This window comes from Myotis brandtii, unplaced genomic scaffold (assembly GCF_000412655.1).
Source record: "Myotis brandtii unplaced genomic scaffold, ASM41265v1 scaffold496, whole genome shotgun sequence".
Lineage (NCBI taxonomy): Eukaryota > Metazoa > Chordata > Mammalia > Chiroptera > Vespertilionidae > Myotis > Myotis brandtii.
In genome coordinates, this window is record NW_005368921.1 from 614,470 (window position 1) to 642,345 (window position 27,876).

The following is a 27,876-nucleotide window of genomic DNA, read 5'->3' on the forward strand; positions in this document are numbered from 1 at the left end:
GAGGGTCGTGAAAACGGCGAGATCAGGAAATCCCTACAAACTCAGGACACGGGTGGGAAATTCCCATTTAATCTTAGATCGATATATATTTTCCCTAAGGGTCGTGAAAACGGCGGAAATCCCTACAAACTCAGGACACGGGTGGGAAATTCGAGCCCAGGTCAGGTTAGTTTGGAAGGAGGTGTTCGGCCTCCCCACCGAGGCAGAAACTTGCCTTGAAGCCTCTTCAGAACCAAACTTGCGCCCGGCTGGCTCATTAGCTGCGAGGGGCGCGGGGTTCGGCCCCCCGCTCTGACGTTGGCCAATAGGAAGGGCCGGGGGCGGGGCGGGGGAAACGCGGGAAGGAGAGGCGGGGCCTCCGGCGGCGGTGGGGAACCGGAGGGAGGCGGCAACATTGTTTCAAGTTGGACAAATTGACAAGAGCGAGAGATAAGCCTGCGTTCCATCCGGACCTGGAGCCGCCGTGCCGGGCCCTGCTGCCCCCTCCTCCGCCCCGGAGAACCGGGGTCCGCTTTCTGCAGGGTTCCCAGGCCCCCGCCCCAGGGCCCGGCTGACCCGACTCGCTCGAGCGCTTCATGGAGAACTTCCAAAAAGTGGAAAAGATCGGAGAGGGCACGTACGGAGTGGTGTACAAGGCCAAAAACAAGCTGACGGGAGAAGTGGTGGCGCTTAAGAAAATCCGCCTGGACACGTGAGTGGCCTCCGTCCCGGGGCTCCCACCTCGGGGACTCCTGCAGGGCCCCCGCCCCCACCCGCGGGCGGGTAGCCGTCGGGGACCGGAAGGTCGCGGGGAGGGACTTGTTTGAAGTGGAGAAGTGGGTGGAGGACGGTGGAGGGTTCCCCTCCAGAGACGGTAGGGTAGTGTCCCAGCCGTGGGAAACTCGCTCCCCGGAGCCCGGCGAAGCCCCCAAAAGTGCAGCCAGGGAGGCACAGGAAGGGGCAGGAGGCCTCTGAGTTGGGGTCCAGTCCTCCCCGTGGAGGTGGGTTTTGTGGGGACCGGTGAAGAGCACTTTTCTGCATAAAGAGCCCCCCTCGCTGCCCCAGCCCCACCCTCATCTTAGAATTCTCTCCCTGTTTCAAAAGAATGGCAGTTGAGCCTCACTGGCCCCTCTAGGGAGGCTGGGTGCTGCTACTCCCTATTTTCCCTGTGACCTTCTCTCCCTCTATACCAGCAGGCTTTACTCACCTGCCTTTGGGGGGGAAAAGAAATAATGGCCTTCATATGTCCAAAAGCCACTCTCTGTCCCGGATGAATGAATGAATGAACTACAGCACACTTTCTCTCCTCTCACTTTACTAGGGGATGCTGGGGTGGTGTCTCCTTAGGGGGAAAAGAATGCCTGGGCTGGGAGAAAAGGAATATTTGTAACCACATTCCCATCTCTGTTTCCCAATCTCTCCAAGTGAGACAGAGGGTGTACCCAGTACTGCTATTCGAGAGATCTCTCTGCTTAAGGAGCTTAACCACCCAAATATTGTCAAGTAAGTATGTAAATGGGAGGTGCTTGGTAGCAAGGAGGATGCCTTCTGTCCTCTGTGTCGTCTGGCGGTTTCGCTCTCTCACCTCCATTCCTGGACCTCCCTTCCCTAGGCTGCTGGATGTCATCCACACAGAAAACAAACTCTACCTGGTTTTTGAGTTTCTGCACCAAGATCTCAAGAAATTCATGGATGCCTCTGCTCTTACTGGCATTCCTCTTCCCCTCATCAAGGTAATCCTTCTCATCAACTCCTCCCCGACATGGTCGCGTCCTGTGGGGACCGAAGGCCAGGCAAATCAGACCGAATGAAGATTTGTGATATTGGTTTCCCAGCCCTCATCTCCCTACACACACACACACACACACACACACCTTTCTTTTGTGGCTCTTTCACTGCTCATTATGCTTACTAACCCTAGGGCTGGGCAGGAGAATCAATGTTGAAACTCTAGTGAGTCAACATAACAGCTCCGGTAGAAGGTCAGATGAAACTCAGATAAATGGGACTTGAGGGCACTTGGTACATTCCACCAAAAAAGTCCTCTTACCTGTTTGGTGGGAGAAATAGCCAGTGAGTCTCTATTTTCTGCATTACAGCTGGGTTGTTTACTCCCCAAACTACTTTCAATCTATCAACAAATGTTTATTCAGCACACATTTACAATCTAATACAGTAAAGGCTGTAGTAGAGCTTTGGAGGTGATAAAGAAACATAATTCTGTCTCTCTCCATTGTCAGAGCTATCTGTTCCAGCTGCTCCAGGGCCTAGCTTTCTGCCATTCTCACCGGGTCCTGCACCGAGACCTCAAACCTCAGAATCTGCTTATCAACGCAGAGGGGGCCATCAAACTAGCAGACTTTGGACTAGCCAGAGCCTTTGGAGTCCCTGTTCGTACTTACACCCATGAGGTCAGTCCCTCTCCGCATTTCTTCTCTGAACTTCCTGGGAGGTGTTAACAAGGACATTCAAAAAGTAACTAAAAATATTTGGACAGCAGTTTCTCACTAGAGCAGGGGTAGGGGACCTTTTTTCTGGCAAGGGCCATTTGGATATTTATAACATCATTCGGGGGCTATACAAAATTACCAACTTAAAAATTAGCCTGCTAGCCCTAGCCAGTTTGGCACAGTGGATAGAGCAGCGGCCCTCAGACTGAAGGGACCTGGGTTCAATTCCAGTCAAGGGCACATACCTTGGTTGCAGGCTCCATCCCTGGTCCTACTGGGGTGCGTGCAGGAGGCAACCAATTGATGTGTCTCTCTCACATGGATGTTTCTTTCTGTCTCTCCCCCTCCCTTCCACTCTTTCTAAAAATCAATGGAAAAATATCCTCAGGTGAGTATTAACAACAACAACAACAAAAAATCAGTCTGCTAATCAAACATTTAACACACTCCTAATGCCTTGGGCAGGGCCAGACCAAATGATTTCTTGGGCCTTATAGAGCCCACAGCTGGCCCTGACCGGTTTGGCTCAGTGGATAGAGCATCGGCCTGCGGACTCAAGGGTCCCAGGTTCGATTCCGGTCAAGGGCATGTATCTTGGTTGTGGGCACATACCCAGTAGGGAGTGTGCAGGAGGCAGCTGATTGATGTTTCTCTCTCATCGATGTTTCTAACTCTATCCCTCTCCCTTCCTCTCTGTAAAAAATCAATAAAATATATATTTTTTAAAATAAATAAATAAAGCCCACAGCTGGACATTCCCTACCCCCACTCTAGAGGGACAGTATTTCTGACACCTCAAGAGGTCTTAGAGTATGCACAGAGTTCACACTGCAGCGCTAACTGGGTTTTGATAGGTACTAAGCCAGGCAAGCTGGATGGCACACCATTAAAATTATGACCACTACTCTCAAGTTTTCCATGCGGGTCACAAATTGGGGGTTCAGAAAATATGGTCCCAGAGTCACAGGCTAGGGCTAGGCTCATTCTGGGCTAAGATGTATGTAGTCATTTTGCTAAGGGAAAACCAGAGGGAAGGGAAGGATGGAGGGAAATAAGCTGCTTGGTAAGAGGCGAGGAGTTAGAGTAGTGCTGGGGAACTGAGATGGAATCTCCATGCCCCATATACCAACCCTCCCCTTCCTACTCTTGTCCTCAGGTGGTGACCCTGTGGTACCGAGCACCTGAAATCCTTCTGGGCTGCAAATACTACTCCACAGCTGTGGACATCTGGAGCCTCGGCTGCATCTTTGCTGAGATGGTACAGATACATGCCTGAGTTCCACCCCGGCCCACTCCTCCCCACATTCAACAACAGAACTGTTTCGTGGCCCAGATCCATGGCCCTTCTATTATCACAGGGTTCTTTCTCTAGAGTAGCACTCAGGGGTGGTGGGAAAAGGATAGGACTGTTGTTCCTGGTGTCAACCACAATGCTAGGATAGCCTCAAATAGCTTTAGCATCCTTGTACATCTCTGATCCCCAAGTTGAGCTAAATAATTTCTGTAGCTGCTTTCGCTTTAGTCTGCCTATATTTGGTAGCATGAGTTCCATTTAGTGCTTCCTTCCTTTGGCCTGGAGACCGTGTTGTATGGTGTGAGGAATGCAGTGAAGCCACCTGTGTTCAGTTTATCCACATTTTTTACTTAAACTGCAAACTTAGCTCATGTCCCCACCCAACCTCTGGCTTTTGAGACTAAAGGATCCCTGAGGCCCAGCCTTAATATGTGAACTGTCGTCCCATTTAATACAATAATGGAGTGGGCTGAGTTTTTAAATCAAATCAATATGTTTTATGGTCCTTCATCTGGGTTGTAACCGGGGGCTTGGAGACCATTAGCCTATATATATATATATATAAAATGTGCATTTATCCCCCAGTGCATTACTTTACAATTGCCCATATTCCTCTCTCAATTCATCAAAAAATATTTGTTAAGCACCTAGTGTGTACCCAGCACCATGCTAAGTGCTGTGGGGAACACAGAAGAAATGGAAGACACAGTCTCTGCACGCTGTGCTCCTATCTAGAAGTGGCTGCATCACAAGGAGGGGGGATGACCGCAGTGTCTACCCCACACCCCGTGAGTGGCTTGGGATCCCTTTGCTACACGTCAGTGGCACCCCAGACATTCACCCCCTCCCAGACCCACCCAGCCTTGGGGATCTGCAAAACCATGGTTGGGGGAAGGAAGGAGGGGGCGAGGAGACGGATGAAGGGACTTTATTGTCTCAGGCTCTGTGTGACTGACCCCATGAAAGGCCCTGGGGAGGGAGTCATGGGGCCCTACTGACCTTCCACTGCCTGCGGGAACCTCCGTTATACAAGGGGCAGTTTTGACTGACGCCAATGTGGGTCTCGGCCTTTCCTCTTTCCCAATTTTCAGGTGACTCGCCGGGCCCTATTCCCTGGAGATTCTGAGATTGACCAACTCTTCCGGATCTTTCGGACTCTGGGGACCCCAGATGAGGTGGTTTGGCCAGGAGTTACTTCTATGCCTGATTATAAGCCAAGTTTCCCCAAGTGGGCCCGGCAAGATTTTAGTAAAGTTGTGCCTCCCCTGGATGAAGATGGACGGAGCTTATTATCGGTGAGAATGGGGGGTGGGCTCCCTTTCCTCTCATTGACTACCGTAGGGCAGGGTTTTTCCTGGAGGAAGGAAGGGTAAGCCCCTGGATTCAGTCTCAGTGTTTCCCTAACTCCTGCTTCTGTCTTCCTGTTGGCATACCAACTGACCGGACAGATATAGGGAGGAGGGAAATAGGAACTCTGCCTTGGGTAAAATGAATTCTGGTTTCCCGAATTCTTGGAATACTTGCTGTCCACTAAGCCCGCTATCACATCACTGAAGTCAATATACATCTTTTCCTCCAGCAAATGCTGCACTACGACCCCAACAAACGGATTTCAGCAAAGGCAGCTCTGACTCACCCTTTCTTCCAGGATGTGACCAAGCCAGTACCCCATCTTCGACTCTGATGTCCTCCAAGCCCCCGGTCTCACCCTCTCCTCCAGTGGGGGGCCTGATCTGGCTTGGCCTTGGGCTATGGGTGTCCTCTATCTTGTCTGGCTGCCTTAACACTCCTTACCTTTCTTCTTAGCCAGCCAACTCTGGGGATACAAGGGGTTGGAGGGGAAAAAATAAAAGGAAACTTCAGTATTAGATGCACTTAAGTCAGCCTCTACCAACCCTCCTTAGTCATTGCTAAGGAGAGCTGGTGTTTATAAAAAAAAAAAAGACTGACTCTTTCCTCTCCCCCCACATAGGATTTGCCATTCCAATCTCTGAAAGCCCCACAGTTATTATTTCCTGTGTTTGAGATGACAGAGGCCCCAAACCTCCTGCTGCCACTGTGTTTGTTAGGCCAATTGATGACAATTGGAATTTTGAAAACCAAGCAAAACAAAAACATAGAGAGGGGCCTGTTTTGAAAAATTAAAAAATAGATCCAACCAGTTTATACCCTAGTTTCAGTGTTTGCTCTCCCCTAACAGTCGGAGAGTCTCAGGACTCCCAGCCTCTGCAATCCTGTTGGGGCTACAGTAGAAATGATTGCCCCCAGTGCCCTTATCTGTCCCTCCTGTCCCTCCTATAGGCAAGGGATGTCTGGGAGGCTCCGGGACAGGGATTATGCTTCACCACGGCCTTATGAGGCAAGTGAAAGATATTTGGATTTTCCTCTTTTAAAATTCTTAGTTCTTCAGGTGGCAGGGCACATCTTCCTCTGAAGGCCACCCCCATAGGAGTGGAAGTAAAGATTAGACATCATTTTGAGAATACTGACACTTTTTTAGGGCTGTGAATGAGTGGGAACACGGAGATAAAATATTTCTTTAAAAGAAGGATGAATAATTATATTTATATTTCAGGTTATAGTAGTTTTGTAGTGGGAGTGGGTGAATTTGTTGCCGTGTGCACCTTGGGGTTTTGTAATGCAAATGTTTAAAAAAATATTGTTTTTCTTTTCTCTTACCTCTTGTCCTTGAGTGTTCTTGCTATTAACATTATTTGTAATTCATTAAAAAAAATTACTAGTGTTATAGTTTATCTTCCTTTACTTTTGTGTACTTATTTATTGAAAGAATGGTGTGAGAGAATATGAATGTGTATGTATGATAATTGGTTTCAGACCCCCACTTTTCCTCATCTCTCTGTGCAGGACTACTCACCCCACCGCATTTTGACTTCTATGATGAAATTGGGATAGTGCCGAGGGTGGGCAAAGTGGGAATTATTGCCCTATTTTACAGCTGGAGAAACTGAAGCCTTCATATTTTCCCCATAAACCTGCATCTTCCATTACCCCTTCCCTCCCCACCCCCACCCCTCTCCCCCAACTCACATATAACCACAGACACATATACTGAGTTCTGGAATTTCAGTGTTAGGAAGGGCTTGAGAGCAGCAATATGATTGCAGGTGGGCTCCACGGAATTCACCTCGACACTGCATTTCCCAGTAAGCTCGTCATTTTTCCTTTTTGTTGCATATCACGAACACCAAAGTTTTCTAAATATACGTTATTCACCTTTATAATACGATTCATAATACTGTCAACTGTCTGGATGAAAAATTATTATGAAGGGGCTAAAGTCTCCCCAAGCTACCGGTTCGTGGGGCTGCCATTGTCTCCCCTCATTAAAGTCATCTCAGACCGCCCACCCTAAAATTCCCTGTACTCTGAGGCCCCACTAAAAGGAGGAAGCCCCGACTTAAAGGCTGCTTAAACCCCCAGGCTCCGGCTCCCACGGAGAGGTATTTCCCTTCACGCCCGCAAATTGGTCCTAGAGGGAGGGGCGCTCGTCAGTCCCTGCCAAATCCGGGGGGAGGGGCGAAGGTCAGAGGCTTCCTTCAACCCCGCCTTGCCTGCCATTCAAGTCCCGAACTTTCGCCGTACTGGTTAAAGTTTCCCTTCGGCCCGCCTCCGTCACTCACCTGATTAGATGTTTATGAGTCAAAAGGCGGGGTCATGAGGGTGTCAAGAGTTTATTGGTTGGTCTGTACGCCTGTCAACAGTGTACCGCCTCCTGTCTCGGGGAGCTCCCTCGTCAATGGCTCCTCACCCTGTCCATATTCAAGGTTTCCCTCTTCCTATTGGCCTGGGGACACGCCTGTCCGGTCCCAGGCTCTTCCTCGTTGGTGACAGCGCCGAAACAGGCCCGCCTTTCTCCGGAGGATTGGCGGAGCGGCGCACACAGAGCCCACCCTTGATGGTAGGCGTAATCGTGCTATTGGCCGGGGCCCCCGCCCCAGGGCGAGGAGGAGGAGGAGGGGCTGGAGGGTTTGGTTGAGCTGCGGCTGTTTGTCTGTTCGACACAGGCTTGGGCCCGACGGGGGAGACGGAGCCCCAGGTACCGGGCTGATGGAGCCCTATAGGGTAGGGGCGGAGGCGCCCAGGAGAGGAGAGCAGCCTGGCCTGAGAGCAGAGGCGGGTCTGGGCCTCAGCGATGGGGTTAGAGCGGCCCACTGGAGAGGGGAGAAGGGGGCCGGGCCCCGGCAGGCCTTATGGGGGCGCTGGGGAGGGGGCTAGGCGGGCTGGGAGCCCGAAGTTGGTGAGGCTGGGTTCTGCCGGCGGCGGGGCTGGGAGTGGGCACGCGAGGCCGCGGTCTGTGTGAGGGCAGGGCAGGCCTCATTGAGCAGCGCTGAGAGGGAGGAGCTGGAGGAAAGGCCGGGCAGCCGGTGAGGTAAGCCCATCTGCGGGGAGGTGAGGAGGGGTCAGCCCCAACGCCCGGCCCCGAGCGTCACCGGGGCTGGCGCTCTCGAGAGGTCTGATTGGAAGGGCCCAAGAAGGGTTCTGAGTTGGGTAGGAAGCCTTCTTTTTCCGGGAAAGTGACAATTATAACAATAGCGAGGGTGCCCCGGAGTTGAGCGGAGAGGAGGATTTGGGTTCGGGAGGCCAGCGAAGAAAGCTTTCCTAACAGAGAAGGCTGAGGTAGTTGGGGAGCTGGACGCAGGGCCTGGTGTCACCGTGCAGCTTGTGGGGTCGCTCCAGGGTGGGCTGGAGGCTCTGGGGCTTGGGAGACCCACTCTTTTGTTCCCATTGAGTGTGGAGATGTGGTAACTGGAAGTTTTGGGTACTCCCAGGGTAGCCAATGAAAACAAACGTAATTTTTTTTTCTTGTGACTGTTGGCTGTTCCAAACCTAGACCCTACACTTTCCCTTGGCTTCAGCTGGAGAGTGCACGCTCTGTTTCTTCCTACCAGCCTCGGATGGTTTAGGGTGCAGTCCTTGTGCAAGAGCTGAGAAGTTGGATTTGGGGGATGTTTGCTTGTTTTCCCACGCAGTAATGTGGTCTGTGGTGGATACCATAGCTCTCACTTGGAAGTGGGGAATGAGCAAGCTCCTCTGCCCTGGAAAGGGGCTGAGGGATTCCCCAGCCCCCAGGAGAGCTTCCAAGCATAGTTAGTGAAACTTTGTAGGACTTAGACTTGGTTGTTTCCTAGGCAGGTAATGATTAGGTGGAACCAACGCTGGAAATAAGAAGTGATATCACTTGAGGAAGGGATTTGGGGAAGAGAAATTCTGTTCCACAAGGTTGCCATCACCCCTGTTCTTTGTTTACTTCTTCAGGAGCCCCGGTTAGAAATAGCAAACAGCCCTGGCTGGTTTGGCTCAGTGGATAGAGCATCCGCCTGCGGATTGAAGGGTCCCAGGTTCAATTCCAGTCAAGAGCATATGCCCGGGTTGCGGGCTGGGTGCCCAGTAGGGGGCGTGCAGGAGGCAGCCCATCAGTGATTCTTTCCCATCATTGATGTTTCTATCCCTCCCTCTCCCTTCCTCTCTGTAATCAATAAAAATATATTTTAAAAAAATAGCAAACAGTAAGGCACTTGGGGAAAGGGGTGAGTAGAGAAAAGGAAGATGTATTTCTAAGGCACAGGAGTCCCCTCCTCCCATATGTTTTTAATGGTCTTCTGACCTTAGTCTCCCATAGATTGGATCTTTTTGGGTTTTCCCTTATACTTCCTCCTTTTTTCCTTTTATACCAATGTATTTTGTAACTACATTTCTTCTTAATGTGAAAAGTAATATGTACATATTTTTAAATATTCAAGCTGTACATAAGTGTAAAAAGTGTAAATCCTTCCACACATAACCTCACCAATTACATTTCATCCAGAAAGGTCAGAGATAAGGGATAGCAGATGAGACTAATCTTGCTTTGCTTTGGGGAATGTGCCACCAAAGGCAATTTTGTTTTATGTTCCTACCAAACGCTGGTCTCGTTCTTTTCAGTTTCCCTTCTGGGATGATACTCTGTTATTTATTGTGCTCCTTTCACAGTTCTTCTTGTCTTGCTTCTATCAAATTCAGACAAGCAAAGAGCTGTACTCTGGGTTATCCCTCACCTTACACACACCCCAGTTGTGCGGTGGGTATCTTAGAAAATGCCCAGATAGATGGCCAAAACTTTTTTCTCTTTTATGAGCAGGAAAAAAACATGAAGGAGAATCATTTTGTTTGGGAGTACTATTGGCATCTCTGCTAAATGAGAAATGTGAGACCTCTATCTTCTTGTTCATGGTCTCTGCCTGTGTAGATTATATGACTGTCCTTTCATTATCCTAAAAGAAGATGATGGTTCTCCTAAGGGTCCCTTGTATCTTTCTATGAGAAGCTCCCAAGTTTCTCTAGATAAGAAATTGGCTGTCCTTTAAACCTAGCACAACTGGGACATTTCATACTACCTCCTTGTTGAATTTATCCTTACTGGCTTTAGAAGTCCTCTGATATGCCCAGCCTTTGCACAGAAACCTTGACTGTGTCCCCCAGGAGTTTTTATTTCCTCTCCGGCAAAGCCAGTCCTAGAGAAAATTGTAGGAGTTTGTATGTGTGTGTTTTAATCCTCTCTAGACTTTGCCGTGTTCTACATCCTGGTGATATCCTGTCCCTTTCTTTATATATTTCTTGGTCTTTTCTACCTTCCCCTTAATCAAAGCCAACCTTTAAGAAATGATCTGAAATTGCTTCATATTAAGGTGTAAGTAACAAATAGTCCCTTAAAGTATTAATCTTCCCAAGAGTTTTTGTTTCATAAGAAGGAGCTAAGGAGTGGAATTATCAATATAGAATTTCAAACATAAACCTTGAGTTACAAAAATTTACTTGGAGATGGGGGCTTTCCTATTGCCCTTGAAGTCATACCTTATATCTTCTCTTACTTTGCCCAGGAGCAAGATTGCTCTTCTATAGTTTGCTTGTTTGTGTACATAGATAAGGATTTGGCTTCTGAGGAGGCAGAGGGTAGGAGAAATAAGTGTATAGCTCCTATTCCTAAGGCATTCAGATTGGAAAGTAAACAAAGTGTAAGACAGTGACTTAAGGAAATGCAACAGCTCTCTAGGAGGAAGGATACCTTAAAACCCTACACAGTACACTCCCACTTCCCAAGAGTATTTTAGGAAAGATTTAGTCATTGACTGAATAGTAACTAAGCTGAGTAAGGAGCCATCCGTGTGAGCAAATTCTGTGCAAATTTCTGAACCAGGTTGTAGCTTCTGTTTAGGGACCGTGGGTACCTTTTCAGTGTCCTCAAGCTCTGTGGTGGTATGAGTATTTGTGTGTGTGTTGTTTTTGTTAATCCTCACCTGAGGATATTTTTCCATTGATTTCTTTAAAGAGAGTGGAAGGGAGAGGAAGAGACATAGAAACATTGATGTGAGAGAGACACATCAATTGGTTGCCTCCCACATGCCTTTGCCAGGGATCGAGCCTGGAAACGAGGTATGTGCCCTTGACCAGAATCCAGCCTAGGACCCTTCAGTCCCCAGGCTAACGCTCTATCCACTGAGTCACACCAGCTAGGGCTATATGAGGTATTGTGTTTTTTATTTTTAATTTGTGTTTCTCAAGGTCAAGAATTAATAGAGATAATGGCCCAAAGTTTTTTGAACATTAATATCAACTGAAAATTCAGGGAATTTTCTTATTTAGCCATAGTTGCTTCAGTGTTAGGGTGGGAGGGCCACATGTTCGGTGTGATTAGGCCATTTGAGGCATAGTAACGGGTGACAGGAAAAGCAGTTAGCCCATATGAGTTGCAACAGTACCTTGTGGGTTGGGTCCCTAGGGGGCCCTCCATCCAAGGGAGATCACAAAGCAGCCAGGGAGAGAATTGGTTCTCTGAGGCTGATTAAAAACTTTTCCAACTGGAAATAAGTAAGAAGCTATCCAGATGGCATGGAAGGGGAGGAGTTAATGGAGGGAGGAAGCAGGATTGCTTTGGCCTTAATATAAGGAGCATTTAATGAACATCTACTAGGGATCAGGTATTGTGCTCTGCTCTGGAGATTCAAGATAACATAAAAAGTAGTCACACTTTTTGAGAAGTACATAGTTTAAACTAATATGACATAATAAATGCTGTGATAGTAATACAGTCTTAATACTGTGTGACCCCAGAGGAAGCAGTGATGAATACTGCTGGGGTGAGAGGGTAATTATGCAATTTCATAGAGAAGGTGACATTTGAGCTGGGCTTTGAAAAATACATTAGAAGTTTGCTAGGCAGGCAAGGTGTAAAAGGGCATTCCAATCTTTCCTAGGTCAATAGTAGGGAGTTTGTACTATCATGCTGATAAGAGAGAAGTATGCTTTTTGCCTCTTAGGGAAATATAAGGGAAAGAGAGGGGGAAGTGGAAGGACTCTCTCATTCAAGCCAGTGATTCACTGGTTAACACTAGATCAACACAATGAAAGAGCTGAGCCAAATGGTGGAGCTCTCAGTACAAGATGTTTGTAATTTGGAATCTAAATAAAGTTTGCAAGTTGAAGGTTTTTACTGGCTTCTGCCCTATCTTCCATACTCAATAAATCTCTCCCATTAATCCCAAGGCCCACTGAATTCTGCAAAAGTTACCACTTCTTTCCCTATCACCTTCCATTAAATTGTTTCTTTCAGCTGTCCTGGCAGGCGTTGGTCAAGACCTTCTAGAAAGGCATAATAATGAGTCCTTTTGTCAGAAGGATGTGGGACTGGATCCCAGTACGCAGGGAAAGCCTAGGTCTTCCTAACATTTAGTCCCAAAGGAAGTACTTATCTAAAATGAATAGAGGCAGAAATTCTATCCAATCTCAGCTCTTGTTCCTGTCCTGGTGCCCTCTTCAGAGTTCAGTATCTATTGCTTCCCTAGGAGGTATAGTGGTATAATAGTAGCAAGAGTACCTGACTGGGAGTACGTGTTAGAGAAGATTTGCTACTAAACAGCTGTGTGACAGCTGATAGCTGTCTGTATGGTAACACCAGGCAAGGTGATTAATTTTATGTGCCTTGGTTTCCTCACCTATAAAATACAGAGACTGGGTAGATGACCTCTAGATTGCTTCTTACCTGGCAAACTGACTTTACATGGCTGACATTTGGGAATGGAGACTAGTGGCTATATACTTGGAACTCAGTCTCTGTAGATAGGTGAGAGGCTTCATATGTAGTAGGCATATGCTACCAAGTGGAAGGAACTCAAAGCTACCAAGTGGAAGGAAGCCAAAGGAACAGAGTTGTGTTCTAGCTGGGATCAGCTGGCTGAGAAAGCCTTCCTATTCATACTTTCCTGCACTGGTGGGAGAGCTGCCCATCTAAAAAGAACCTGCCCCTTTATCCTCCCTCTTTCCCCTCTCCCAGTGGGCTGTTGCCAGGGTCAAGCCTCAGTCCTCCCTAGTTAATGGTCATCTGATAAGTCATTCTTGTGGAGCTGCACTTCTAAGGGAAGTTAAATCTGGTTTCTTCTGTTCTGAACTGAAAGGGTTGAAAGGAAAATCTCCTTCCTCCCTCTTTATTTTTGTCTCAGGTCTAGAGGTAATAATCATCACACTACTTGACTGGTTGGCTGTGGTTTATTGTTTACCTTTGAATGGATCATTTGCCCACTATCAACACTTAGCAAAAAAGTCACTACCAGAATAGTGAAGTCAATTGAATCTTACAGATATTATTTCATTTTTGTACCCCTGATTTTTTGAGAGTCTAGCTAGCTATTGCATAAAAAAAGCCATGATGCCCTTATAAATATGTCGGGATTAAAGATCAAGGCATAGCGATGGACAGCCCATCAATTCCTGTGAACAGGGAAGAAGGACATATTGAGGGTGACACATTGGGGTGGGAGGTAGTCTTTTATAACCCACTGGTTACTGATCTCTGATAAGCCAAGGTTGCTTAGTAGCAAGAAAGTTTGCTGATTGTGTGTCTGAGCTCTGGTTTGACTTACTGTCTGCGGGGGTTATTGATCAGGGCTTTGCAACCTGAGTATGTCTGTGACTGTTTCCTATCTTCACTCTTCCCCAACTCCCTACTGTTTTCCCAAGCCTACAGTGATGTGTCTGCCCATGAGAATTCAGTCTACTCTAATTTCCATGTTTTAATTTTGTAGAATAGTAACATTAAGGCTTAGTGTTCTGCCCCTTAGATCATGTTTTAAAATAGATAAAAGGTAGACCAGCTGGGTATGGCTCAGCAGTTGAGCATCCATCCGGAAACTAAGCTCACCGGTTCAACTCCCAGTCAGGGCATATGCCTGAATTGGGGGCTCAAACCCAGTAGGGGGCATGCAGGAGGCAGCTGATCAATGATTCTCATCATTGATGTTTCTATCTCTCCCTCTACCTTCCTCTCTGAAATCCATAAAAAAAAATATTTTTTAAAAAGGTAAAGGAATAAGTTGAAGATTCTAGTAACTTTTCCTGTTGTTTCTTTAGAGTACTGTATAATATATGCCCTGGCTGAGTGGCTAAGTTGATTGGAGTGTCATCCCATACACCAAAAAGTTGCAGGTTTGGTCCCCAGTCAGGGCATGTATGGGAGGTAACCGATCGATGTTTCTCCCTTCCTCTTTCTCTAAAAATCAATAAAAATATATTATCAGGTGAGGATTTAAAAAAGAGTATCATGTCACCTAAAGGAAACTTGATCAGTTTATCATCTGCAGTTATTTTTTTTATTTTTGTTTTTTTGTTTTCATCTTTAATTTCTTTATTGGTTAAGGTATTACAAGGGTGTCCTCATCCCCCCCATTAACCCCCAACCTCCCCCCCCTGCAGTAATTTTTTTTAATGTAGTTATTTTTCTATTGTGTCATCTGTTTTCAAATTTAAAGTGTAGAGTTTTATGATGACCTTGCCTCTTTTCCTATGAAACAGTGTATATGAACCACATAAATAGGTTTTTAAAAATAATTCATCCTGCCCATCCGGCATGGCTCAGTGGTTGAGTGTTAACCTGTATACCAGGAGGTCATAGTTGAATTCCCGGTCAGGGCACATGCCCGGGTTGCAGGCTTGATCCCCAGTAGGGGGCATGCAGGAGGCAGCCAATCAATGATTTTCTCTCATCATTGATGTTTCTCTCTCTCTCTCCCTTCCTCTCTAAAATCAACAAAAATATATTTAAAAAGATAATAACTCATCCTCACAGAAGTTGAGTAACCCTAAGAGAAACAAATTTCTTAAATGTACCCAGAACTTTGGATTCAAATCCTGCTCTTTGCTACTCTCCCCTCTCCCCTGTTCATCCTTATAGATAAGGAAGCTGAGGCTCAGAAAGGCAAAAGAGAGTGAGTAGCCTAAGATCACAGTGGGTTAACTGAGAAAGGGAATAAAATTCAGGCTTGCACAATAACAAAGCCCTTACTACTACATGGGACTGTGTCTGTCTAGTTTGGCTTTCAGTTTTCATAACTTTAGTAGCAGGATTGGAGAATCCTCTAATCCCTGTACTCAGTCCTCATCTTAATTCCATCTAGGAGTGAAATTAACTATGGCCTATAGGCTGGCCAGAGACTAGACTTCCTTCTATCCCCTACTAACCCATCTTTCAGTGTCAGGCCTCTCTAAAGCAGTGTTTTTAAAATTATTTTGGTCACGACTCACTTTTTTAAAAAAAGGCATTTTACATCAAAATTCAGTGTGTGTACATATACAAGAGACATTTTTACGATATGATTCTTTTTTGTTGTTTTTGCTATTAATCCTCACCTGAGGATATTTTTTCCCATTGATTTTTTTAGAGAGAGTAGAAAGGAGGGAGGGGGGGATGAGAGAGGGAAACATCAATTGGTTGCTGTCAGCACACACCCTGACTGGGACAGGGATCAGACCTGCAACCCAGGTATTCCCAGTTGACTGGGAATCAAACCCAAGACCCTTTAATGCAGTGGTTCTCAACCTTCTGGCCCTTTAAATACAGTTCCTCATGTTGTGACCCAACCATAAAATTATTTTCGTTGCTACTTCATAACTGTAATGTTGCTACTGTTATTAATCGTAATGTAAATATCTGATATGCAATGATGGTCTTAGGCGACCCCTGGGAAAGGGTCGTTCCACCGCCAAAGGGGTCGCGACCCACAGGTTGAGAACCACTGCTTTAATGTGTGGCCAACACTCTAACCACTGAGAAACACAGGCCAGGGCACAACATGATTCTTATGCTTACTATTTGTAGTTACGCTTAATTTTCTTTTTAATATACTTACCATCATCCACCAAGTCATTTCACGGCCACTATTGGCTTATAGCCTCAGTTTGAGAAACTAAAGGTTTGAGGGTGAAAACAGCTAAAGAACTATAACATTGGTTAAGAAGCTAATTAATACTGGTTCTTGCACTACAGAATTTTGGGTTTCATGGACCAATTAATTTTAATTGTTTTTTCCCCCCAAGTAATTATATTTAGAAAGTTTACTACTGCCTGTCACCATAAATTTTTTAAGCATTAAAAAAAAAAAAAAAACCCCACCCAAACAGTTGTTTAGGAAGTTTATAAAAAATATATTTCCTGTTAAAAAAGAATTATGTAGAATGAAAAAAATCTGAATCCTTCACATACCATTTTCCTCATTCCCACTCTCTTCCGAGGTAACCACTGTTAACAAATGGATGTGTATCTTTCCATACTTTTTTCTGTGCAGAACTGTCTTTTTTACAGAAATAGGATCCAACCACATGTTTTAGTCTACAGCATATTTTTTACTTCACAATAGATTTTAGAGGTTTTTCATATATATATATATGTGTGTGTGTGTGTATATATATATATATATATATATTTGAGAGAAAATTAATTCTAAGAAATTATAAATCTTGTTATAAAGAATATATTCAAGTTTAATAAATTTAGCTTTATGAAAAACATGCTATATTGTCTTTATTTTTATCATTTCATCATAGACCAGTGAAAACTTAATAAAAAAATGGCATATGTGAATCTGGATTCTTAGGATACACTGGCCTAAGAGACTATAGAATACCTAGTAGGATCAGAGTAATTTGTTCCATTCCTCTGTCTTACTCTAATATACTTTTCTAAGTTCTCACTTCTATCTCGTTCCTCTTCCAATTTTCTCTTTATAGTTTTTTGTGGGGTTTTTTTGTTGTTTGTTTTTTTGTTTTTTTTAGAGAGAGAGAAACATTGATTTGCTGTTCCCACTTATTGGTTGATTCTTGTATGTGCCCTGACTAGGGATCAACCCCGCAACCTTGACATATCAGGAAGATGCTCCAACCAACTCAGCCAGCCAGCCAGAGCCGACACTTTCTTTTTTCTCTATCTCTTTTATGTTATGGTTGCTTTTTAGGAATATATTGATAACCAATTCTGAATTATACCTTAGTATATTAAATTGATCTTTTCTGTGAATTAGGGCCACTCAGTAGCAAAACTATCTCATTTATTAATGCTATGCAAAATAAATCTTTCACTTAGTCCTTATAGCCACTCTATGAGGTAGGCATTTTTTCCATTTTATAAAAGTAGAAGGTAAGACTTGAGCAGAACATATTTTTTTCTTTCTTTTTAAAATTGAATTTAGAGAGAGAGGAATGGAAAGAGAGAGAGAGAGAAACTCTATTTGTTCCACTTATTTATGCATTCATTGGTTTCTTCTTATATGTGCCCTGAGGGGATCAAACCTGCAACCTTGGCTTATGGGGACAATGCTCTAACCAACTGAGCTACCTGGCCAAGGCCAGAAAATTTTTCTTGATGTCATATTAATAATGATTAGTAACTTAATAATCATTTGAGCACTTTAGGTCAAACACACAAATTCTTTATGTGTGTTATCTCATTGAATCCTCACAACCTTAGGAAGTAGGTCCTCATAAGGCTGTTACCCATTCTACAGATGAGAAAAGGAGTACACTGATAAGATTTAGTAACTGGCCCAAAGTTTCACAGCTAATAAGCAGAACTGTAAAATAAACCCAGTCAATTGTACTCCACAGCCACAGAATTGGACTCTGCACTGCCTCCTGTATGATTTTTCTGTCTTTACTGGGGTTGCAGAGATTTTAACCCTGATTTGACTTCAAAACAACTTGCTATAGTGACAAAATGTTTCCCCACATATACTGTAGAGTATGATGATTGTGGAGTCACTAGAGAAGGGAAAAATTAATTTGAACAAGCAGAGTACAACCCAAGCAATGCTTAGATTTTAGAAGTTTTGCATGCTCTGATCATACTAACTTCTTCTTTGAATGCCTTAGTTTCTTTCCCCCTCAGAGTCAGATTGATGAAGTATTCAGGTTTGCATGATTAGCCTCCTGAAGCCCTACTTCTCTCTCTGCCTCCTCCAGCACCAGCTTTCCTAGCCTCTTGGAAGGAAGGTAGAGAAGGCTCGATTGGCTACCTCCTGTACACCTCAAGTTTATTCTTTCATCAAATATTTATTGCTTGAAGATTTACTCTTACACCATCCCCTGGAGATTCCTGCATGTGTTTAGAAGGTATACCTTCTTTCTCTGTCTCTAATTTGGAGGACTACAGCTGTTAGGCCCTTTTAGTATGGAGGGTAATCTAATCCCTAAGCACTAGGAAGACAGCTGCAAGTTGAGAGCAGGTCAAGCCTACTGACTCTTAGACTTAAGAAACTTTCAGACGTGGGGAGGTGGCAGAAGCAAAATGAAAGAGTTGATGATTCTCTACTCACCTTTGACCATAAATGTGTAGATTTTCTGGCAATTGGACCTTGGTTAGATTTTCAGAAATATCAAGAAGACTGGTCACATATGAAGGATACAGAACCAGAAGATAGCCCTCCACTATTAGGAGGATTGACATTCCCACACCACTAGAATGAATCCCTTCTTTTGAAAGCTAGAAAAAAGCAGAGCAGGAGGAAGAAAAAGGACAGCCCCAAGCCCTAGCTGGTATGGTTCAGTTGGTTGAGTGTTGTCCTGTGCACCAAAAAGTCACTAGTTTAATTCCCTGTTAGGGTACATGCCAGGGTTGCAGGCTCGATCCCCAGTAGGGGGTGTACAAGAGGTAGCCAATCGATGTTTCTCTGTCACATCGTTGTTTCTCTCTCCTAACGATGTTTCTCCCTTTCCCTTCCTCTCTCTCTAAAATCAATTTTAAAAAAAGAAAGAAAAACACTAACAAACAAAAAATAAAATCAATAAAAACATTTTTTTAAAAAAGGACAGCCCCAGGAAACCAGGGAGATACTGAGGATCTACGGTACTTGTAGGTGGATCTAGATGTTCTTCAGGCCAACTAAAAGTTGATCAATTTGCTATTCTTTAAAGACATGGTGAGAAATTAATGGAAGGAGTAGACTTCTTCTACACAGTTTTCAGTCTCCACTTTGGCTCCGTTGGCACTTGGGGATTATGTAGTAGTGTAAACTCTACTTCAGATGCAGTTCTTATTTTATCGTTCTCCACTCTTACCACTGAGTGTCAGCTGCCTGGTTACACTCAGTGGTGTAACCAAACGGTGGATGATTATAAGATCACTAGAGGCCCGGTGTACGAAATTCGTGCACAGGTAGGGTCCCTAGGCCTGGTCAGCAATCAGGGCCGATTGGGGCCTTCCGGCTGCCAGCCAGGACCTTCCTTCCCCAGCTTCTGGCTAGGACCCTGGTGGTCAGCGCACGTCATAGCGATCGATCGAACTCCTGGCCTCCCGGTCTAACTCCCGAGGGGACACTTTGCATATTAGCCTTTTATATATATATAGATATAGATAGATAGGAGCAAAGAAATGAAGAGATTCTATCCTTTGTCTAAAAAGTGATTGTAACTATAATGGGTCTGTTTTAATTTTACCCGATTTTTTTCTTACAGGACTGTTGAAGCCTGGAAGTCCCCTCCCCTTCCCCCTCCCCCCTTTGCCGCTTTGTGGCATTCCCCTCCCTCCACCCTTTCCCACTCTGAAAATCTAGCCATGACTAGCAGAAGCACAGCCAGGCCCAATGGGCAGCCCCAGGCCAGCAAAATATGCCAGTTCAAATTGGTCCTGTTGGGTGAATCTGCAGTGGGAAAGTCTAGCCTGGTGTTACGTTTTGTCAAAGGACAATTCCATGAGTACCAGGAGAGCACCATTGGAGGTGAGTATCTCAGGGAAAGAAAAGGTTCAATGCTTAGTAAGGCTTTTGAAGGGAGATCTAGGGACCTAACTGAAGCTGGCCGTCTTAGCTCCCTGGAATGGAAATCCTTTATAAAACAGAAAGAAAGAAAAAGCCATAATGCCAAAAAGCAGGTATATATTCATCTTCTTGCTTTCTACAGAAAGAAGATTGACCTTAGCTCACCAATAAAACCACTAATTTTTATCTGTCTCCCTCCCCCTATTCTCATCTGAATCCCAGTCAAGTTCAGCTGAGTGTCATCTTGAGCAGGGGTGGTTTGGAGCAGATTCATAATCAGAGATACACACCAGAATCATCTGGGGAACATTTTCATCCTATGCATGCTTGGGCCCTACCCTAGATCTACTGATTAGTGTTGAAGGCGGTAGGGGTGTAGGCATATATGTATGTGCATTCTGATGCACATATCTGATAAAATAGAGGCTGGAATTAAATATGAAAGATAAAGGCCATTTGCCTTTCCCACATTTGCTACCTTCTCCCTGCCACTACCTCAAAAGTAGGTTGCTAATTCAATAAAAGATCACTTATGAGAACTCCATGTTACTATTTCCCCGCCTGTACTAGTCACCTTGAAAATGTGGTATTCTTGCCCTAGCCGGCTTGGCTCAGTGGATAGAGCGTCGGCCTGCGGACCAAAGGGTCCCCAGTTCAATTCCAGGCACATACCTCAGGCCCTGGTTGAGGCGCGTGCAGGAGGCAGCCAATCAATGTGTTTCTCTTACATTGATGTTTCTTCCCTATCTTTCCTTCTCTCTTGCACTCTCTCTAAAAGATCAATGGAAAAATATCCTCGAGTGAGGATTAACAAAATATAAATAAATAAAATGTTCTTTAAAAAAAAAGAAAATGTGGTGGTCTTAGGCCAGCAGAAAATTATAGAAAAAGTAACAGACAAATAACATTGATAAAGGTGGGACCTCCCATCAAACTTTAAAATCTTCTAATCAGTTATTTTTTTTCTTCTCTATTCAGTTCTTGATGTGAGTTTTATCTGAAGCTTATTATCTCTGTCATTATCTCTTATTTTGGTTAGAAGAGGGATGACTCTGGTGTAAGTGCCAGTTCTTTCTGTCCCTCATACTTTATTTATGATGTGCACCCACTCCTTAGACGAGAGAAACTTCTGCAGGAAGGACTTAGCCAAGCATGGTCTTCTGGTCTTACTCCTGGTTCCAGGAATATATATAAAGAGAACACTAAACCTTTTCCTGTAGCTGAATTACCCAAGTCATGACTGGTCTTAGGCTGAGAGTGGAGATATTTTGAAGGGGTGTGGAATGTTCCCATTCATCCTCTCACAACTGCTTCTCCATTCTCTTATCCATAGCGGCCTTCCTCACCCAGTCCGTTTGCCTAGATGACACAACAGTCAAGTTTGAGATCTGGGACACAGCAGGGCAGGAGCGATACCATAGCTTGGCCCCCATGTACTACAGAGGTGCCCAAGCTGCAATTGTGGTGTATGACATTACTAATCAGGTAAGTGGACTGAGAGGGTGATCCTTGCTTTCACTTATAGGAATTAAATTAGGTGGGGGAGAGAAAACAAGTTCTCAAAATAACAAAATTATGCTTCCAAGTGCTAAGAAGACAAAGGTAATAAATTATCAGAGACTAGAGGCCCTGTGCATGAAATTCGTGCACTGGGTGAAGGGGTCCCCCAGCCTGGCCTGTGCCCTCTCACAGTGCGGGAGCCCCTAGACCTATCGCCCCAAAGAGGTAGGCCCCACCCACCCATCCAGGGCTCCTCGATGGATTGCCCCAAAGAGGTAGGACGGAGCCAGGGGTCCCGCCTCTGCGCCACATAGAGCCGTGGGACCCCCAGGCCTGGCTGCATGGAGTGGCCACTGGGCCCCGCCTCCGCACATGCAGCGTCAAGTCCCCGCCCACCCACACTCGCCCGCTGAGCATGCAGCCTCCTAGTGATGGATTGTGGGATTGTGACGGCGTGAGGGCATCACAGAGTGAGGGTGTGACGACCACCTAGGCCAGTAGTCGGCAAACTGCGGCTCGCGAGCCACATGCGGCTCTTTGGCCCCTTGAGTGTGGCTCTTCCACAAAATACAAAAAAGGGCCAAAGAGCCGCATGTGGCTCGCGAGCCGCAGTTTGCCGACCACTGACCTAGGCTATTCTTAGTATAGATGGGTGGTTTCAGTGAGGGAAGACCACCTAGAAGAGGTGAGTTTTGAGACTGGGCTTTAAAGGTGATGGGCCTAGATTGACAGTCATTGCAGCCCACCTATTTTCTTCCTCATGTTTTCCTAGGAAACCTTCGCCCGAGCGAAGACATGGGTAAAGGAACTACAGCGACAGGCCAGTCCTAGCATTGTCATTGCCCTGGCGGGGAACAAAGCTGACCTGGCCAACAAGCGCATGGTGGAGTATGAAGTAAGATGGCCCATAGAGCTCCTTTCTAATACACTCCCTCTGTTCTTGGGACCTCTTTTGTCCAAACCTGCCTTCTCTAGAAACCTCATCTGAGGACATTCATCATGTCATTCCCCAGTCCTGCACCATGTTAAAAACAGCAACACTGTGACCCTAATGATAGCCAGGAGATTTTAGAGGAGTCAGAAGAAAATTCCAGAGCAGCGAGGTGGGTAGGGAATACCAGCTGTGGGAGTACCAGTGCGAAAACAGGAAGGAGGGAGCAATTGAATTTAAGGTAAGGGACTGTTCAAGGGTCAGAACCCAAAAGCCCCCAAGCAGCTTACCTTTCTTTCCCATAATTAGGATTCCTGATATCTGTTCGTTGCATAAAGTGGTCTAGACCATAGGTTATCCTTGAGGGAGTTGTCACCAAAATATGGGTCCAGAGCCAGCTGGCTCAGAGGAGAGTTAAGGTGAAGGAACCTAGGACATTGCCTAGCTCTGGTGCTACATGGGAGTGGAAAGGCCATAGTTGTTTTTTGTTTTTTGTTTTCTTTAATATATTTTATTGCCATAGTTGTTCTTAACCTACATTCTGAGCACCACTATACCCCATCCCTTGCAGGAGGCCCAGGCATATGCAGATGACAACAGCTTATTGTTTATGGAGACCTCAGCCAAGACAGCTATGAACGTGAATGATCTCTTCCTGGCAATAGGTAAGGTCAGAGCAGCCTGAGGTCTTCCTGTCTTTTTCCCTTACCTCCAGGCAAGATCACTAACCCAAGTCATAAGGATAAATGGGAGTGTCTCCTCTGGTGAAATACCTTAACTTTCTATTGTGACCTCCATCCATTAGCTTGTCTTTAATATAATTTACAAATAGTGAACCCTCTCCTCTTCAGAGCATTCTTTTAATGTTTCACATTTCCCCTTACTTCTCCCCCACCCAATAGTCTTTTTTGGGGGGATGAGTTAAAATCTACCACACTTTGTTCCCTTCTCTTTTTGCCTCTAGCTAAGAAGTTGCCAAAGAGTGAACCCCAGAATCTGGGGGGTGCAGCAGGCCGAAGCCGAGGTGTGGATCTCCATGAGCAGTCCCAGCAGAACAAGAGCCAGTGTTGTAGCAACTGAGGGGGTAGCTAGCAACGAACAAGTATGGAGCTAGCACGAGAGCTAAGAAATAACCTCCATTCCCAACCCTCAGCACACAGCCCCTACGGTAACAGCACACTGAGCCCTGGCTCCCAAGGGCTGCCTCCTGACAGCTCCGTCATGGCACTTTTTAACGCTTCAGCAACCAACACCAGGCAGCTGTTGCCACTGACCTCCTACCCCTACTCTGGGGCTTGGGGGTCAGATCCCCCAGGACTTACCTTCCAAAACAGACTTTCTTCACTTTGTATTATAGGTGCAAGACAGTGACCTACTTACCTTTCCTTCTCCTCCCCACTTTTTCAGAAAACATTTTTTTGTCTCCTGCCCCTTCTGCTTTGGTCAATCCCTGTCTTTGATCCCCTTGTCCTCCTCTCCCTAGGATGGAGGTGGTGAACCCAGGAACTGAGAACAGAGGTCTAGTCCAGTCATATTAAGGGCCCTGGGGGAGAGTACGGCTCAGAGCAGGAGGGAGTAAGGAAAATTCCTTTTTGGTTTATTTGGTTGGAGTTTCTCATATTTGAAAACACTGCAGTATCCATGAGTTGGCCTTGTGGAAGGTGTTTCTAGGTAGAGTGAGAATGGGAAGGCAAGCTCTTGGGCACCAGTTGGGAGTCGTGTTGTTAGTTAACTGGGCGGAGGCGGAGGCGGAGGAGAAGGTGGAGGTGCAGTGTCATCTGTGGCTCTGGAACTCTTCCAAGGCCTAGTTCCCCTTCACTCAGTCTCTTAGGTAGCTTCTCCTCCATAGTGGGGGGAACTCTGGACCCCAGAGTCCTCCAAAGAATCTTCACTGGTTGCCTGCATCTTTGGTTCTGCTGTGATCTAACTGGAGGAGGGACCAGTTTCTGACACCCATCCTCTGATTTATACATATGCATTTTTTCCTCTCTGGCCTTTGGATGGCCTCAGCCCCAGCCATTGTATCCCCCTGCAGTTTGCACTTTAATTGATGGTAGTTCAGTTGGGACACTTGTTTTATGGGGGTTTTGATTGATTTACCTGCCCTCTCACCTTTTAAATTAAATGGAATCCAAGATGTATATGAGGTTTGGGGAGGGACTGTCGAGTGGCAGCTACTCAAGCCCAATCTCCAATGCTATCTTGCTCCAACTCTGATTCCCAGCCTATATTCTTGGGTATAGGTTTGCTTTTCCTGGGGAATTAACTGAAGCAACTGGAGAGCGGTCTCAGGATAGCACAGACCATGGTAGGGGTGAAGAGGAGTCAGGCAAGAGGGAGGAGTTTTCTCTCCTTCCCCAGGGTTCATGTTCAATTTGACCCACCCATTACCATGTCTTTTCTACTTCCCTGTACATAGGTATGATCTTTATTCCCACTGTACAGTCTGTTCTTTCCCCCACCCCCACCCCTCCCATCAGGCCCTATTTCTTTTCTCCATTGTTAGTATCTTCAGTTTAGTCCCTCCATGCTTATGCCCATACTCATCCCTCATGCAACCAGTGGCTTAATCCATGTACCACTAGGGGCTAGCACCACAAAGGCCTACTTGTGGCCCCCTTAAAATATAACACCTGTTCCTGTGGTCAGAGAGACTGGCACTGAAGGTCCCTCACAACTGTCTCACATCACCAGACGAAGTTGGTCCTTTCTAAATCTCTAGCCTCTCTCCACATCCCTCATCAGGTATTTTAGGATGTCTTTGGGAAGCCATCAAGGCAGGAGAGCATTCTAAACTTCTTTTTGTTCCAGCCTAGGGTTTTGGGAAAATTGGGGAAAGTAATATAGGAAAGGTCTCAGTGACCTAGGATTGGAACCTTTCTGCCCTTTTGGCTTACAGACTTCCTTCTGTCCCAGAGCAGCTGAGAAATCCATGAGGCTGAGATTCTAAAGGACCCAGCTTAGGTTCTTCCACTTAGGCTTCAATTCCCTTCCTTTTCCAGGGGCAGCCTTAGTTCCCGTGGCCCTGAAATACATACACATTTTTGTCTTCCTTTGCCAGCACCTCACCAGCCCCCAACAGCACCCAGTGCATTCTTAAAAGTGGAAGAACTAGGATGGCTCTCTTAAGTCTCTTAGAAATGAAGTTCTTTCTCTGTGCAGCTTTCCCCATGGAGCAGGAGTGAGGATGTTTCATTGCCTTGGGGCTGGGAAACCATTTCTGCCGGCTTCTTCTCCCTCTCCAGCCCCTTTAGGAACAGGATTGGCCTTAGCTTCTGGGCCTATCTGCTGCCTTCCTTCTACTTCCTACCAGCTCTCTGCTTTTCTTTGAGCTCTCTTGGGCTTGGAAATCTTAGTTTTTATTTCGCAGCTCTTCATTTTTTCCTTCTATCAGTTTTTTTTTGGGGGGGGGTTCCCTTTTTTTCTTTTAAGAAAGCATTTGCCTTTCCCCCCCTTACTCTTCCAACATAACAATCGTGGTAACAGAATGCGACTGCTGATTTACCGATGTATTTAATGTAAGTAAAAAAGGAAAAAAAAGAAAAGTGTATTGGAGTGTTGCTTCTTTTTTTTTTTTTTACTTTGACACGAGAAATTTGGAAGAAAGGGCACCCAGTAGTTTTATTGCATCAGAAACACACCCTCCCCTGCATGTTGGTGCCTCCTTATTCCCTCTAATCTGTTCTTGAATAGTGAGATAACCTAACTTGGAAAATAGCATCTTTATTGCTGTTTTATTTGTTTGTTTGTTTTGGGGGGTATTTTGGAATTTTTAAAAAAATTTTTAATTGATTTTGAGAGAGAGGGAGAGGTGGGGGGAGAGAAACATCGATGTGAGAGAAAAACATTGATTGGCTGCCTCCCATAAAGGCCCCAACCAGGGATAGAACCTGCAACCTGGGTATGTGCCCTGACCAGGATTTGAGCCCACCACCTTTTGGTGTACAGGAAACTCAACCAACCGGTCCCGGGCTTTATTGCTGTTTAATCTCTCCTATTCCCAGGCCACTAGAGAGCTCATCAAGTCTGACCACAGCTATTTTTTTTTTAAGTCCTCTTAACAGAACATATATATTGGCGGTGGAGGGGTGTCTATGACCTTTGGGCAGATAGTTGATGAAATTGGAGAGGTGGAATTTGTGACTCCTGTGAAGTATTATGCAAAAATGTATGTATTTCTGTAGGGAGAGGGTCCTTTGCCTTATTAGTATCTCAAAGGAGACCATGACTTAAAAAAAGATTTTTTAAAAAATCACTGCCCTTGCCGGTTTGGCTCAGTGGTTAGTGTGTAGGCCCACAGACCAAAGGGTCAAGGGTTCAATTCCCAGTCAAGGGCACATACCTGGGTTGTAAGTTTGATCCCCGATGTTTCTCTCTCTTCTTCCTTCCCACACTTCCACTCTCTCTAAAGATCAATGGAAAAAGGATTTAAAAAAATACTGAACTAGCATTTTTTATTGATCATGTGGCTTTACCCCAACAGGAAAATTTATCCTGGATCTGCTTTTATTTCCTGCTGTATGTGAAGCCCTTTAGTCTCAGAAAGGTGGTGGGTGGGAGAGAATGATACAAAGAAAAGATTAGGTATGGATGCAGGAGAAGTTTTAAATTCCAAAGAATCTGAAAGGAAAGAGGACTGGTGCTAAACAGACCTGGCGTTCCAGTCCTGTCTCTTGCCAACTTACCAGCTGCGGCCTTGATAAGTGACTTAGCTGCTCTCTGCTTCAGTTTCTTCTGTAAAACAAAGAAAAGTTGTGGTTTAAAGGTCAGTTATGTACAGCATGTGTATGTCACACAAGGAGATGATACTGTTGTTAAGAAATACTCTTATCCTTGGGCTGAGCCTGACTTTTTTTTTTTTTTTTTTTTGACACATCGATTGGTTGCCTCCCACTCACGCCCCAACCCAGGGTGAAGATCTGACCTGCAACCCAGGTACCTGCCATTGACCTGTAATCGAACCCAAGACCCTTAGGTGCACAGGCCGACACTCTAACCAATGAGCATGCCAGCCAGGGCTGAGCCTGATTTTTTAAAATATATATATATATTTTTTAAAATTTTAAAAAAAAATTTTTTAAAATATATTTTTATTGATTTCAGAGAGGAAGGGAGAGGGAGACATAGAAACATCAATGATAAGAATCGTTGATCAGCTGCCTCCTGCACGCCCCCTACTGGGGATCAAACCCACAACCGAGGCATGTGACCTGGTTCGTTGATTGACAGTCAACCATACCAGCCAGGCCTGAGCCTGATTTTTAAGACTAGTAAAGCCAGGCCGACATGGCTGAGTGGTTGAGGGTTGACCTATGAACCAGGAGATCATGGTTGCTGGCTCAATCCCCAGTAGGGGGTGTGCAGGAGGCAGCTGATCAATGATTCTCATCATCGATGTTTCTGTCTCCCTCTCCCTTACTCTCTGAAACCAATTTAAAAAAAAAAGACTAGTAAGATAGTGTTAGGATTGTCAAAGGAAGAATGCACAAGGCTAAAGTGGTAAGGGATTATAAATTTACGAATTCGTGCACCAGTGGGGTCCCTCGGCCTGGCCTGCGCCCTGTCACAATCTGGGACCCCTCGAGGGATATCAGAAAGCTGGTTCCAGCCCAATCCCACAGGCCAGGCCGAGGGACCCCACTGGTGCAC

General features: G+C 45.5%; 3 protein-coding genes across 8 annotated transcripts in view; all 3 read left to right on the forward strand.

The window, feature by feature from the left end:
- Nucleotides 1–333: 333 nt before the first annotated feature.
- CDK2 (cyclin-dependent kinase 2) lies at nucleotides 334–6,476 on the forward strand. Of its 2 annotated transcripts, XM_005876713.2 has the most exons (8): nucleotides 334–691; nucleotides 1,405–1,482; nucleotides 1,592–1,712; nucleotides 2,220–2,390; nucleotides 3,586–3,687; nucleotides 4,368–4,511; nucleotides 4,815–5,018; nucleotides 5,303–6,476. In XM_005876713.2, the coding sequence occupies exons 1-8, from the start codon at nucleotides 576–578 to the stop codon at nucleotides 5,405–5,407; spliced, it is 1,041 nt and encodes a 346-aa protein (XP_005876775.1). In that variant the 5' UTR covers nucleotides 334–575; the 3' UTR covers nucleotides 5,408–6,476. The 2 variants fall into 2 exon arrangements, with proteins under 2 accessions (XP_005876775.1, XP_005876776.1); XM_005876714.2 differs by lacking the exon at nucleotides 4,368–4,511.
- A 1,147-nt stretch (nucleotides 6,477–7,623) lies between these two features.
- On the forward strand, nucleotides 7,624–25,775 carry RAB5B (RAB5B, member RAS oncogene family). 3 transcript variants are annotated; one of them, XM_005876717.2, is made up of 7 exons: nucleotides 7,670–7,780; nucleotides 18,004–18,153; nucleotides 19,495–19,757; nucleotides 21,130–21,281; nucleotides 22,069–22,191; nucleotides 22,799–22,892; nucleotides 23,192–25,775. In XM_005876717.2, the coding sequence occupies exons 3-7, from the start codon at nucleotides 19,595–19,597 to the stop codon at nucleotides 23,305–23,307; spliced, it is 648 nt and encodes a 215-aa protein (XP_005876779.1). In that variant the 5' UTR covers nucleotides 7,670–7,780; nucleotides 18,004–18,153; nucleotides 19,495–19,594; the 3' UTR covers nucleotides 23,308–25,775. The 3 variants fall into 3 exon arrangements, with proteins under 3 accessions (XP_014403615.1, XP_005876779.1, XP_005876780.1); XM_014548129.1 differs by lacking the exons at nucleotides 7,670–7,780; nucleotides 18,004–18,153 and adding an exon at nucleotides 7,624–7,642; XM_005876718.2 differs by lacking the exon at nucleotides 18,004–18,153.
- Nucleotides 22,902–27,876, forward strand: part of IKZF4 (IKAROS family zinc finger 4 (Eos)) — a 39,292-nt gene continuing 34,317 nt past the window's right edge. For all 3 annotated transcript variants that reach the window (XM_014548102.1, XM_014548104.1, XM_014548107.1), the window contains exon 1: nucleotides 22,902–22,913. The gene's annotated coding sequence lies outside the window, so the exon portion shown is untranslated. The remainder of the gene's footprint in view (nucleotides 22,914–27,876) is intronic.

Coding starts and splice junctions, on each gene's coding strand:
- RAB5B (XM_014548129.1), top strand. CDS start 19,595: ATGACTAGCAGAAGCACAGCCAGGCCCAATGGGCAGCCCCAGGCCAGC. Junction 22,192..22,798: donor AGCGCATGGTGGAGTATGAA/GTAAGATGGCCC, acceptor CATCCCTTGCAG/GAGGCCCAGGCATATGCAGA. Junction 22,893..23,191: donor TGATCTCTTCCTGGCAATAG/GTAAGGTCAGAG, acceptor TTTTGCCTCTAG/CTAAGAAGTTGCCAAAGAGT.
- CDK2 (XM_005876713.2), top strand. CDS start 576: ATGGAGAACTTCCAAAAAGTGGAAAAGATCGGAGAGGGCACGTACGGA. Junction 3,688..4,367: donor GCTGCATCTTTGCTGAGATG/GTACAGATACAT, acceptor ATATTTGTTAAG/CACCTAGTGTGTACCCAGCA. Junction 4,512..4,814: donor CAGTGTCTACCCCACACCCC/GTGAGTGGCTTG, acceptor CCCAATTTTCAG/GTGACTCGCCGGGCCCTATT.